Raw genomic sequence first — 15,035 nt, 5'->3', positions numbered from 1 at the left:
GTTTACCTTTATGTGGTGATGCATTTCTTTTGGTTGTGTTTCTCCTATTTAATAGAATTTCTGATCTGATAACATCTTTGTTTTGCATACCTTTATACGAGGTTTTAGTTTTCACATTCTTGCATGTATTATATATAATATGCTTCAGATTTATGGTGGCATAATTTTATTGGAGAGAAGCTAGAGCAATTTAAGTCCTGTAGAAGTTCATAGAGGAGATGCAGTTATAAGTACAAAACTGCACTTTATGGGTAGCATTTTTTGCATTTTTGCATTGTATTGTCCTGTCTGACAACAAAACGTGACCGGTACTCACGGCAGGACCTGTACACCATAGGACACTTGTATGTTATTGAACATATACAGTATCAAAAATACTGCCAGTGTAAATACATTCTGATCAGTGCTTTTATGTCTGCATAGCCATATCCCAGAGCACGCTCCTTGTACTGTGTTAACCGTACTGATGTATCGTAAGTGACTTGTAGGCAAAGAACTGGGACAATCCACTGGGGCTTTTAGTCGCTGTATCTTTTTTAATATCTATAAACAGTTTTCTGACCTAGTTTATGAATGTCTCCTTCTGCATCAGCAATGCATCATCTTACGGGGCATGTTAACCTGTCTCATACAACCGCTGAAAGTGGGCTGCACTCTGTAGCTCACAAAGCATTGCTGGTAAAAGGAAAATATATTCTGTCTACTTGACTGGACATTTATTTAGGTTTCATCTAATTGGTGAAGGCAAATGGTAAATGTTGTCTTATAACTAATAGAGGGTGGTGTTTATCAAGTTTTGGGATGAAGTAGTTCTAACCTACTGAGAAGTAAAGAAAGACTTAAGTCTCTGCTAACTAGTAGGGGCTTTTAATAATTACTTTATAGAAACCTTAATTATATAGTCTTTTTCTTTTTACCAGTTTAGCTCCATAAATTATGCTTATGACAAATCATGCCATCTCTTAATGCTGTTTTGCAAGTAGAAAGTTATCTTGAACCCCTTTAATGCCCCATACTGTATGTGTTCACATGGACTGTAAGATTTGATTAGATGCATGCACAGTTACGAGAATTTGCTTATATGGATGCCCTGTCAAGCATTTAGACTGAGTAATATTAGTATGTAGAGTCAGTATTATGACTAGATAGGTGATCTTGCCTTCCCAGTTGCTAATCAGCAACTTGCAGGTGTCGAAATGGCAAAGTATGTATTTTGTTGTGTTTAGATAAATAAAAATAAGTGAAAGTTTAATTCAGTTGTTACAGTTCCCCAATTTTATGCTTGCTCCTTTTGGTACTTTCATTCAAGGATTTTAGTAAGACTGAAATGCCTTTAAAGGTCATCTTTCTAGGCATAACCCAGATATTCTGAGTCCCTAATTGAAACCTGTAGTATCTTATTATTCCCACTTTTCTCTTAGAGCAAAAATCTTCTGGAAGGAGATCAGCTTGCCTGGCATTTTAAAATCCACTGCTTCTACTTTGCACATTGAAAAGGACTGTCAGCTCTCAGTTACCAAATAATTCATAAACAGTCTGCAGACATTAAAATTTGAAAAAGAAGCAGTAGAGAGCTTTGAAGCGGAATTTCCTTTCGTTAAATTAGTGAATATGACAAGGTTATGTAATATTCCTGGGGGATAAAGTGGTGCACGTCACTAACCTTTTAGATTCAAGAGGCTTCATGCTTTTCATTTGCTGCTGAAGGAAGTTTAAATTCTGGATTAACTAGCAAATTCCTCTTTCTAACTCAGGTAGATTAAGCCCCGCCCAGCTTTGCATATGCTGTGTGTGATACTGTGTATACGCGGTATTCTGCATTTGAAAATGTGCCGATTTATGACTTAAAGGCGTTAATAAGTTAATGGAGTTGGGTTAATAGTGATAAATAGTGGGTTAATAGTGTTGGAATTCCTGTGAGCATGGGGAAAAAAAAAAAGGGGAGATTCTTGCCCTTCTATGCATTTACCACTTAGGGAGTATTATTTTGTGCTATTCCTGCATCTTTCAGTGCTCAGGTTAGTCAAATACTAGAACCAAGCATTCTGATTCTCCTTTCTTAAATTAATGTAAACTAGAATTTTTGTGCAGCAACAACTGAAGAGACACTAAAGCAAATAAGGGGAGATTTAGAAGGAAATGTATAAAAATTTCATTTGCTGTCGCGATATGTAAAAGAAGGCTGAAGTTTGTGCTGAAGCTAATATGTGTCAAGTACTAGCAGCTGAAGCCCTGTACCCAGCCTGGGAATTGAAAGCAGGAGGAGACAAGTGTGGAAGTGTGTCTGGCTTTGGGAGGCTTCTCCTTTGTTCTCATCGTCCATGAGACTGACTCTGATGGTATGAAAGCCCTGACTTCCCTTTAGGCTTAGCACAGTATTGCTCTGATGAAGCACTAGTTAATGACTGGTCTCAGTTTTACACTAGATGTCCTAATAATTTGTCATGAAGCCAATTTAAATTCTTACCAGGTTGCCTGCAACAGTTTTAATAGAAAAAGCACAGCAATAAATAATTCTTCCACTTTGTCCTACTGTACTGATATTGATAAAAGGCTTTTTCACAGAGGTTCTATATATTTGTGAAAGCCTTTTTCTTTCTCTGAGTTATTATGAACTATAAATGAGTGTGTGCACGTGTATGTGAATGATATTACTTGGCAAATGAATGTCTCCTGCTGTCTGCTTTGGTTCGTATACCTCCCGTGTCCCTAGGGCTTAGATAATTTCTGTCTCTAAAAAAGCATACATAATCCACAATGAAATGAGTCAGAGCTTAGAGGTACAAATTAAGAATCTGCTAATTTAACATTAGACCTTTTGGAAAATGTAACCTACCTATTCTACTTGTGAGGCCTTACTTCTAAGTCTGTAATTTGATTTCCTATTTCAGGGAAGAATGAACCTAATGGTCAACCTACGAAACTGACACTGCATTGCAGGAAATTTGAAAACATAGAAGATAGGCTTGACTTTTTGTATTTTCTTCAAGAGATCTGCAAGTGATAATCTTTTATTTTTTTGAGCTGCTGACTAAATCTGTAGGGTAGATATGCTCTGGCAGTTTGAAGGCTTGGAACTGCAGATGACTGCTAAATTGGAGAAAAAAGCCCCAAACAAACAACCAGAAACCTCCCTCAAAAAAAACAGTCCTTTATTCTGAGTGCTTTTGCTTTTAGAAGAATACAGAGAGAAGGTGGGGAGATAAGTGTTTTGATTATATTATGAAGATTTTATGAGTATTGTCAGGGCTGAGTTTTTACGAGGATGCTGTGATGCTTGTAAACCTTGGTTTCCTTCACCCAAGATTTTGGGAAACCTGTCGTTGTACCTGCAAATAGTTTTTCTGAACCAAATGGATCAAGTTTTTCAGCTGGACTTCATTGTCATGGCTGGTTTGCATTTAGTAGTTCAAAGATAGAAAATTGCTAATTTTCATTCACAGGATAATAAAATTGTTTGTCTGCTCAGAGTATGGTGGGATTTGAAGAGTATGTTGTTGCTTTTCTTCTTGCCGAAGAATGTAAAGCAGGTGCAGTTTTAAGAGGTTCACAATGAGAAACAGAAAAATTTCACCAGCTTGTGACTGACAGTCAAGAGCCTTTAGGAACATACCATTTGTTAATTTAGGAACTTCTTTATGCAGATTTCATGAATACAAATTATTGCTTGTCCTTATAGAAATAAAAACTAATTAACTTTCGCGCATATCCGGTTTGCAGGTTGCCTGTAAGCATGGGTTAGAATTAAGGTGAAAGAATTGCTTATAAGTCTAACTGATGTCACAAATTATGACTAATGAGTAAATTAACACAAAATGCTGTGAAAGGCATGTGCTTTGAAGATTCCTTTTAAGAAATAAATGAGCACAAAAAGCTTTTCTATTAAGTACTATGTGTATATAAATATAATAATTTTTTAATATATTAACTCCTAGAGTAATTGTGAAAATAATAACTCGTGTAATTTATAATGTATCAATACAGTATCAGTCTGAGATTACATGCAACATTTGTCTTTTTTGCAAGGATAGGGGGCATCATCACCTTCACCATTATTGAATGTGGACCAGTTTATGGCCTGTTTATTTAGAATATATAGCATTTACTGATAAATCTGTGGGATGCAATGAATGCTGCAAAATAGGAAACAGGGTGAATAAAGAGTTTGGGTTTTTGGTTTGCTTTGGATTTGGTTTGGGGGGGGGCTTTGTGGTTTTGTGGTTTTTTGTTGTTGTTGTTGTTGTTTTTTGGAGACCGCTTTTTATTCTGTTTGTTTGGACTTTTACTCTGTCAGAATTTTCTGAGTATGTAATTTGGCACGGGAAGACTTACTTCTGAATTTTTTTACTCAGAACTAGCCCAGTCACATACCCCACTGAAACTTGATGTCACTAGACCAGTAATATATAAGGGCTCTGCATTAAGTGAAAATTATTCTTTTAATGATATGTGTGCCATATTTTAAAGTGCACGGGCACCTGCCAGACCACATTATTTACTCTGCCCTCAACCTGCATTACTGAACATCAGCTGAAAATGTTTCATGGGAACAGTTGTGATTATCATCTTCCAGCTTTTATTGCTACAAAACAATTCTTTACAACCAAAACAGTTACTTTAATTTTTAAAGAGTCTCCTAAAATGTCAGTATGTGTTAATTTACAAATGAGGCATTTGAAAGAAAGTCTTAGCAGTTTTAATTTTTTCTGATGTCTCTGCTATGAATGCTTACAAAGGATACAATGGAATATATTTTTGGCATTTTTTATTCTGATTTAGGAAACCTTTTCATGTATCAAGCATATGATGAAGTCGAATTATAATATACCAGGAACTTCATTCACTCCAAGTAGAGTCTAGAAACAAATGTTTTAAGGTCTGCATTCTCTATATATCTTGTCCATAGTAAGTCCACATGCTGAGCTTGCTGTACTGGCACTGCAGACATCCCATTAGCTCTCACATTATCTTTAAAGAAGGTGAAGTCTTGTCCTCATATTCATCTTTTCGTGAGAGGAGTATGTCCATAAAAATGTCTCTACACAAGAGTAGTTCTCAGAAGCTGTGAAAAGAAGGGGGCTGAACTGGGAATTTCAAAAGTATTTTGTCAGACATTTTATTTGAGTGTGGAGAAAAAGTAGTACATGTCCTTAAAACAGAGCACAGAGAACAGAACAGCAAATTTAAAACACATAATTCCATAACATGATGAAATGTGAGTTAGTTAATTCCATTCACTGCTTCGGAATTCTACTTAAATTTTAAAAAGGAAATGTGGAGGTGCAAAAGAGAAGAAAGAGATGTCTTATGCTTGTGCCAAGCTATTCAAATGTTCCAATCCAAACCAGTTATTTTAGTGTCTTGTTATAAATATATTTTATGGAGTCTTGATGTGCAAAAAACCTCCACTTCTTTCTGGATAGTGTTAAGGTATGTCTATTTGAGAAGCTCCTGTGCCCTCTGAGGGGACAGCTTGACTGTTGAAACAGTAGCCTAACTTCTGTGGGTTTAAACTCATTAAAACAAATAAATGAAAGCTCAGTGTATTTAAGATGAGCTAGCAGTAAGTTCAGTTTTCCTCCATATACTGGAGTGTAATTTGCAGTAGTTCAATAGCTGTCACTTGAGCTTCTCAGGAATCCCAACAAGAAGTGCCTATTAAATAGCAGAGGGTGGGAGCCCTCAGATCTTGGATGACAAAGCTTATGGTACTCTTCCTAAGTCCAAACTGTGGGTATCTTCCACTGAAATTTTTTTTCTTGACAAAGGAATGTATCTAAATTCAGTATTGAATGTATCTGCATTCAGTATTGGCATGAATATCTGAGTAGGCACTGGTATATGAACAAGCTGAAACAAACAAAACTTGTGTGTTTTGCATTGAATAGCCAATAATGCTGCAATTTTGATGATGCCCACAAGAGAAGAGGTGCCGATTTTAAATGAAGTCTACTGCTTTATTTTAATTTTACTTCTGTTATTTTAACTGCAGCTTTACTGAGATGTTACCAAGTAGAGTTTCAAAAATGCTGGAAGACTGTGTACCATATTGGTAACATATTACATCTTATTTTTTTGGCAGATTTAATTGCACTGGAAGGTTCCCATATAGATTGTTGCTGTGCTTAATGAACCGTGCTGTGGAGAGTTTTTCTTGGACTATGCACTGCTGTTGTTAAGGGAGATTTAAAATAGTTGTCAGTTCTCAATCAAAATTGCCCTCATGTTAATAAGCACAACTGTGTGTGCAGTTTAATTGTGTTTGCTATCAGAGTGCCTAGCAGCTTAGGTCAGAATCAATGTCAAGAAACTGACAACATTAATTGTGGAGATAATTTGTGTCAAACCTTAATTAACAACCTTTATAAAGATAAAGGCAACAAATACTACTTTTCATTTTTGGTTCTGCTAGGTTATGATTTCACATACCCTTAGAATGATGGTGGTCGCTTTGTGTGTAATAAGGTGAACATGTTGACTGACTAATGAAAAGATGGATTGCATACCTGTCATTCTCCATGGCTGGCTGCCCGCTATCAGACCATAGGCTGACCATCTCTTAACCATGAATTAGCTTATCCTCACAGTTTAAACATTTAGACATTTTTATCCTTCTGGTGGAGCTGCAGAGCCTGAAGTGGAGAATTTAGCTGGTTTTCCAAATTATATTAGATTTTGAGAATTTAAGGATGAACTGCTGAAAATGGCCATTGTATGGGATTACTATAAGCTTCCTGTTTAGATAAATTTATCTATGCTCTAATAATAATTTATGTTTTCTGATATCACGTAACATCGAAGATAACTGTCTTACTTTCATGATTAAGTACTGGAGAAGAGCTGTGGCAATGTTTTTTACAGGAATTACTTACTTATGTAAAAAGTTTTGACCAGCTGCATACCTAATTTTTTTCAGCTACATCATAGTCTAAGTGAAACACAAACTTCACCACAGTTCCCTTCTGTACTGGATTTTGAAGCTTTTTTATTGACGTAGACAGTGTCAGTCTCCACATACAATAATATGGTCTTTACATACAACCTTAAAACCTTGTTTATAGTGAAAAATGTCTACAAGTTAGAAATTGCATCATGAACAACTGCACTTACCTTTTGCCTCTAATGCTTCGTAGCAAGTGTTGTTAGTTAAGAAACAACAGCTTTACTAATTGTTGGTTCAGCAAAAATTAACATAGGACTGGAAAAACATTGTTGTTCAGGTAGCTTGTGCCATGGTAGGTTATCAGCCATATTTCTGCAACTCCACTATGTAGATATATCTCTGCGGAAACTAGTAAGCAATTTTTGTAAGGAGTCATAGCAGTTATAGTCCCTTACCAAGTTTGACCCAGTTCTACATGAAAAAACTGTCAGAAAACTGTTTGTACCTTGAACAGGAATTGTTTGGTGGAAAATTTTTAGTTTCACTTATTGCTGTTTGCACTGTTTGCTGCCTGTGAGCTACTATACATAGTTACTGTGTACTGTTGGACTTGAAGTGTTTCTCTTTCACTGGTTTGAGTTCTTACACTGAATTCAAAAAATGTCAAAAATAAAAAAATAAAAAGAAAATGGCAGCACATCATTTTTCACTTGGTGGCACACAGTCAAACAACTTGTGCTTCACAATATCAGGATATCAGATTCAGTCATGTCTCTTTACATATCAGAGTGTTGATTTAATACACATGTAGAGAGGGATTCAGAGATAGCAGTTTTGGTGAAACCCAGATGCTCTTCATCTGAACACGTTTCTGTCTTTTCTGTGGTCCAAGCACAAAACCTGTTACTAGGGGAAGTATTTGTATTGCTCTAAGTGTGTTTTATTTGCTATGATTTTGGTAATTTTTAGCATCAGAGAAATTCTTTCATAATTTTTCCATGGCAGTAGTGTCACACTATTTTGCTGTGCTCAGATTTGCTCTTGCTTTTGGATTTAGGTACATTTTCACTAGGAAAATTAGAAGAGCAGATAGTTCAAGGACCCTTGAGCATTCTGAAAACTTGAGAAACAACATATTTTCCTAACATTTCTCTGCAAAAAAAAAAAAAAAAAAGCCTGCAGATTTTCAGGAACATTATAGTTTTACTGCATTTTTCAAGAAAAACCTTTTCTACATTCGGAGTAGGTTAAAAAAACTCATTTATTTTGTAAACCTATTACAATCTGCATTCTCTCATATTTAATGCAGCAACATAACATCAACCTACTGATTTTGTTTTATAGTAACAGCCACATCATATTTTCTTGGCATGTTAAATTATTTCAGGATTTCTTACAATGTTGCATACATGCATAATTGTAATCTGATGGATTTCTGTCATTAAAATAAACATGCTGGAAAATCTTGCCTGTGGAAAAATCAATTTAGCAGAGTAAGGGATTAGACGTCAGAACTGAAGGGCAGCAACTTAGAAATGAAAACTAGCACAGTAGAGGTACATACCTATACCTAAGAGAGAAAAGTGAAGAAAAGGGAAGAGGCGGTAAACATAAAGGAGCTGACTGCTGATACTTGAAGATAAGAGCAAAAATGAATAGCAACAGCTGCTACAGAGCAACTGCTACTGAGAAAGATTATCTAGCAAAGACTTGGGGGTTTTATCATTTATTGTCCCTAAGTTCTCACTTCCTATAATTTAAATCAGCATCTGAAAGTGTATTGGATTTTGAAAAATTACTCAGCTAAGAAGAAGAATGGTTTAAATATTTACAGGAATTCTTCAACATTTTTGTTGTCCGGTTAGCTGTACTCTTACAGATTTTGATACTACATCTTTAGAAGTCATGTCTAAGTTTAAAAGTTTTGTCTCAACACAAGACCGATAAATTAATTTTAATTATGTTGTAACAGAAATAAAAAGAAAGCGAATAACTAATTAAAACATCTTTTCATACTTTTAGAATGATTTCTCTCTACTGTTGTTGCAATAGTTAGATCTTTCTTTAGTTCTTCTTTCTGACAGAGCAGAATTCGCGAAGTGAGCAGGAGCTATATGTGAAACTGTGCCCATGCATGAATCTCTCCTGTGTTACAGTCCTTTCTCTGTGGACTCCTAATACATAGTAATTTACCTCCACTACTGAAAACTTACAAATGCTTTCTCCTAAATGTCACTGATTTTAATGTCTTAGGGTGAGAATTCTGTTTTCATGACATCCTGGGATCATAATATCAAGTAGCGAATCATAATATTCCAGTTGATTGATGAGCTCATTTTGCAATAGAAGTCAAATTGGATTTTTTATTTATAATGGTGATAAAATATAATGTGTGATCTTGCTATTCTGATTCCATCAGATTTCTGTTTTAATATAAATTTCACTAGTAAAATCTGTAAGTACTTTCCTGACCTTTTAGGTTTTTTTTAATGCTTTCTCTTGTAGGAGAATGCTATCACTGGAGAAACAAAACATTCCTTCTTTTTAAATTTTTAAATCTTGATGTGGCTTGTGGTTTTTTATGTTTACTGTTAAGATTAATTTGATTAATGTTTTTGGTTGTTTCAGCACCACCAAAGTTTACAAGAACTCCCGTTGACCAGACAGGGGTTTCAGGAGGAGTCGCCTCTTTCATCTGCCAAGCCACAGGAGATCCAAGACCTAAAATTGTCTGGAACAAAAAGGGAAAGAAAGTCAGCAATCAGAGATTTGAGGTATTAGGTCCATTGTTCTGTTCCTCTGAAAAACATTTTATTCCAACCTCACTTTTAATCCCTCTATGTGTGCTTTATTGTCAGTGATTTAGCAAAATAGAAATGAATATCAGGGGTAATTTGGTGGGAGCAGTCTCATGAAATTTTTGTTTTCCAAACTAGTTGTGCATAGCACCATTAAAGAGTAAACTGCTACTGCTGTTTTCTAAACTAACACAATCTCACTGAGGAGCTCTGAGGTGCCTCTGTTCAGTTTGCTATCTCGTGAAGGAGATGGTGGGGAAATTACTTGAACAGTGATTGCTGTCTCCAAAGAGCAAGTCACCTCCTTTTGTGACAGAGTGCATCAAGCAGGCCTAGGCTGCTGCCAGTTCTGCTGCCACCATTCCTTACCACTGTTGCAGAGAGAGATGAAAGGGGCATTGTGGTTCCTGCTGCTGAAGAGGAAATGTAAAACTTGCTTCCTTTTGATTCTTTTCTTAACAGTAAATTAGAAAAAAGCCATAGAGAAAGCTATTTGTCTCTACAACATTCAATTATAGGAAACAGTAAAAGTAATCTGTTCAAAGGATTCTGATTTTTTGGGGGGAAATAAAAAATAAATATTATTCCCTCTTGTAGTGGCAGGAATAACTACTATCAAATGCAGATTAATCTTTAACATGAAGAAAAAGCTTTTAGAATAGATACCAAAACTGGCACTAAGAGTGTATAATTTTCACTATGTCTCATCACTATTTTCAATGTTAAATAACAGAGTTCTGTCGTCTTAAAAATGACTGTTTGGAAGATTAGTAATCGTATATAAAACAGATGTGATATGCATCTTATAAGCAAATGACCTAATATATTAGAAGGTGACTTAATATTGAAGTCCTCTGTGTTAATTTTTAGTAGTATTTGTGAAGATCGCTTGTCCTGGCTTTCAGGTTAGATTTATTTAGAAGAATTGCATTTACTGTATAAACTAAATTTATTTTATTAATTTTTTGATAAAAAAATATCTGAAGGCATTTGAATTTGTTCATTAGCCAATACAATTATTTGCTTCTGTATTTACTACAACATGAAAAATAAAATCATGAACTTAAATCTTACCTCCTAGTGCCAAGGACTGTTTGCACTTTGCAGAGCATACGCAGAGCTGTAATTGGCTAGAGGGATTAACACAGGAATTTTATTATAAATTCTGCGCAATTTATCCTCTTCTGTTCACAGAACTTTCACTCAAAGTGAATTCTAAACAGAGAAAGATTGGACATGCATATGTTTACTGTGTTTTACTTTGCATTATGTTGTGGTTTATTCACTTAATATATTTTTTTCCCAGTACGTATATAACTGTTTTTAGGGAGAATAAGCAAAAATAAAGTAGTTTTATTTCCATAAAAATATTTGAATGTAACTATTAAAAAAACCGTAATATATTTTAAAAACGCCTCTAGTGGACTGCTGAATGAGCTGTGTAGCCAAGTATGATGGAATGTATTTCAAAAAAATAGATGTTACTTGCCAAGTGTTTTTTAATTCTTATTATGACCACTGTGTAGAGCAATTATAAAGTCTGTGGAGCACATCAGTATTTTAAATAGCATTCGTTCCTGTTCAAATTAAGGCCATTATTTCATTACATAGAATCTCTAAATAAGAACAAAACAACAACAGTAGACATGAGATTCATAGAAGACATATGAAACATTTGGAAAACAAGCAACGTCTGAGATTATCAGCTGCGTCAATAAGAGAATAATTAGTTTGTCTTATTTTCCTCTTCTTTCACATTAATATTTTGTATATTTCTCTGAGTATGATTACTTAATAATACAAGACATCAAATTGTTTTTCGTGGACACCTGTCTTTATAGAAGCCTAGTAAATACAGCTGGAAAGGACTTCAGTGGGACATCTGATCCATGTGCTTTCCCAGCCATGCTGGGGGTTATTTTTTTCATCTTTCAATAAACTTGGGCAGTCTGCTACAGTTTTTCATGAACCTCTTTATGATTATTTTTCCCACATGTGGAACCTGAACTTTTTTGCTGTTACTTGATGTACGTAACGTTCAGGGAACAAATAGTTTATTTCCTTACTCTTGACTGTGTATTTGAAGACTATTATCATTGAATGTTCTTGGTCACAGACTAATTCTCACAACTTAGTTAGAATAGTGGTGAGAGCTATAAGTTGCTTCTGAGATTAGAATCAACAGTAAGACCTTGTGGGTCTTCTCTGTTAATCTTTTACCTTTTATTTATGGTGCGGGTATATACTGTGAATGAACATGATACAGGACGAGTCTTTTTTTTTCTTCTTCCTCCAAATTAATTCAAATAATAGGAATTAGAAGAATCTGCTTTAAGTTACTAAGAAGTCTTTCTCAGAGGAACTTGAAAAGAGAAAGTAAAAAAAAAGTTTTAAAAAAATTACATAATTTTCCCATCTGGGTGGAATTTGTCCTGGTACATGTATTTGAAAAGCAAACCTGCTTTGGTGACTTGTATACCCACAGACCGCTGTCCATGAGTAGATTAACTGAGGGATAGGTATTTGTAACAACATCTGTGACAGCTTTTGTTTCCTTTTATAGGTAATAGAGTTTGATGATGGATCTGGATCAGTTCTCAGAATACAACCACTACGCACGCCACGGGATGAAGCTATTTATGAATGTGTGGCTTCCAACAGTGTTGGTGAAATAAGTGTGTCCACGAGACTCACTGTTTTACGTGGTAAGCTCTTTCTAAGCATAACTAATTTACTTCATTGAGCTCAAAGTACTATGTTGTTGTAAAAGAGAGGTTTCTCTCCAACGAGGTTAAATACAGTTCTTTTCAAATGGACCTTACTACAGTTCTGATGCTGTTGATTATAAACTTTTTCACATAATACTTGAATATCACATTTGTAACTTTTGACCACAAAAAGGTAATTGGAGATTACAGGGTTTGACAGATTAGAGTGAAGAAAATAAGTAAGAAATAAGTGAAACAAGAGTGCCACACAGAACAAGTTATTATAACAATTACTGCTCAAAAGAAAGTACTTTATGAATGTATTCGATTTACATTTTAGGGCTGCCCTAGGTAGCTTAGCTTTGCATGATCAGCATTTACACAAAATTTTGCCCAATTAGCTAACAGTGACCTTAAAAAGTTGCATGAACAGTTTCCAGATGATATTAAGTTGCTGCAAAATTTCTCCCACAAAATACAATCATAAAAAAGCTGAAGGCTTCTTCTACTTCAGATATCACCTGAGTTCCTGAGTTGCATTCTTACTTCGGTAAGAAGTTTTCGAGAACAGTAAAGGAAAAAATGAATTTTTTCGACTATCATTCAGGAGTGAGGATATTAATGTACTGCTAAGTCTACTGTCTAGATAATACTCACGGGAGGAAATACTAGTAGTCAAATGGCCTGAACAATTCATTTTGTCACCTGGAGATGAATGGACACTGGATTTGAAGACACTTCATGAAATATCACACTCTTTAGTTTGCAGAACCTCTTTTATGACTGAAGATTACTGTCTCGTATTTTGATATTATGTAGCATTACATGGTTAAAAAAATTAACTAGGTGTCTTTTTACAGGAATTGAAGATGATTAAACAGCTTTAAAGAATTTAGAAGAAAATCTGTGAAATGTGTAATTTCAGTAATTTTTTTTGATTCTCCCATCCCAAGCAATTTAGGGTAACAAGGAGATTTCTCCTGTTTTTCTCTAAAGGTGAATGTTTATTAAAAAAAAATTTATAATTTTATTAGCTATTTTAATCAGTACAGACAGTACTGACATTTCTCTTGAAGTCAACTAGCAACACTATGTGCATATATAGCAAATAATAACCCTAAATAATAACCCTAAGTATATATGTATTTTTTTCTTAGAGGTAGTCTGACATAAGCAAACTTTTTCAATATTTAAAGTTCTTATCTCTAATGCCATGATTGTTCCTTATGTTACCTTTTAAAAATTCTTCCCAGTCTAGCCAATGAAAATGGGAAGATTGATAGATTGATATTTTTAACAGCACCATGGACTTGTTCTTAACTTCCCAAGATAAGGTTTTCCCTTTATTAACTGATAGGAACACTTTTTATGTACAGCTTCCACATTGTTGAAAATGAACATAAAAAGACATTTTTTTATATTCTATTAGAAGTTTTGCAAATTAAAGAGAGATGGGGAAAGCAAGGGAGGGAAGCAAAAAACAACGTGAAAACTCAGGTGGAAATAGTACTCTTTATCTTCGTAGTTTCTTGAAATGCATTTATAAGACTCTCTGATCATGAAATGGGCATGTATTGTTTGAAAGATACTGTTCTAAACCAAAATTATCATTTTGTGTTTTGTAGAGAAGCAACAGCCCTCATCTCTCTGCCTAGCACCATAGCAGTTGAAAAAGGCAGAGGAGGTGTCTGAGTGTCCAAACTGACTGAATGTGGTCCATTTCTTTTCTAGTCCCATTGATTATTTAATCAATTTCTTGTAAGGCATATGTAGCTTTGCTGCCTATTTTTTACTCCATAGTAAGAGCAGTAATAGTAGCTCAGTGTTACTTCAGACAACACTAGCATCAGATGCTGTTTTAAAGTGATACACATGGACATGCAAGAACAAAGCATATATACTATTAGTTGTGAAATTACAATTTAAGTAAATTTCAATTTCAGTTAAAACCCAATGATATATAAAAATTGAGCATTGTCTCCAGCCATATATATGGCTTTTGCAACTGCTGGAATACATTTGGCCCCAGGAACAGATTTGTGGATATAATCTGAAACTGGCAACATATGAGAACTCATGAACATGTTGCGACTGTGATTTATATAAAGGGGTAATATCAGAGAAAGCAAGAAGCATGCAGAGTAACAGGGCATTATATGGAAAATTTGGCAGTGTTCAAATTTTGAATGGCTATAAGTACAATGGCATGCTGTATTGCTTTCCAAGACACAGGATAGTTCAGTGCTAAGGGCGTTAGCCTGGAAGATAATACTATTATTGCAAAACTCCTATTTTGCAAACTTACTTTCACTTTATACAGTCTGCAACAGTGGCATTGTGGAAAACACTCCATCTAGTTATGTCTTTATGGGAAAGAGTTCCTCTGTACCTCATGTAGGTGCTGTATATATCATAGATGTGAACAGGAATCAACAGATTTAATCAAATGCAAAACAGAGTAGAGTGAGTTAGATCTGTGGTATGCTTAGGCCTACTTATCCCTTGGGCGTGTATGTGACTGGATTGCAAAAGATGCATATATAACTTTCATATGTTCTTTGAATCTTTCTGCAATGGTTCTATCACAGACCCAACTTAGCATTTTGGCCTCTTGCAACATGGCATCTAGAGAAGGAAGTCAGTTTA

At 35.0% G+C, this 15,035-nt stretch overlaps 1 protein-coding gene across 1 annotated transcript in view; it reads left to right on the top strand.

The window, feature by feature from the left end:
* PTPRD (protein tyrosine phosphatase, receptor type D) overlaps positions 1–15,035 on the top strand; it is a 350,584-nt gene that overhangs the window by 114,303 nt on the left and 221,246 nt on the right. The window contains exons 3-4 of the mRNA XM_017808222.1: positions 9,512–9,657; positions 12,245–12,386. Coding sequence (XP_017663711.1) covers positions 9,512–9,657; positions 12,245–12,386 — 288 coding nt within the window. The remainder of the gene's footprint in view (positions 1–9,511; positions 9,658–12,244; positions 12,387–15,035) is intronic.

This window comes from Lepidothrix coronata, unplaced genomic scaffold, assembly GCF_001604755.1.
Source record: "Lepidothrix coronata isolate B3197 unplaced genomic scaffold, Lepidothrix_coronata-1.0 Scaffold22, whole genome shotgun sequence".
In the NCBI taxonomy this organism is placed as follows: domain Eukaryota; kingdom Metazoa; phylum Chordata; class Aves; order Passeriformes; family Pipridae; genus Lepidothrix; species Lepidothrix coronata.
Note: the sequence above shows the minus strand (reverse complement) of the source record. Positions and strands in the feature narration are given on the sequence as shown.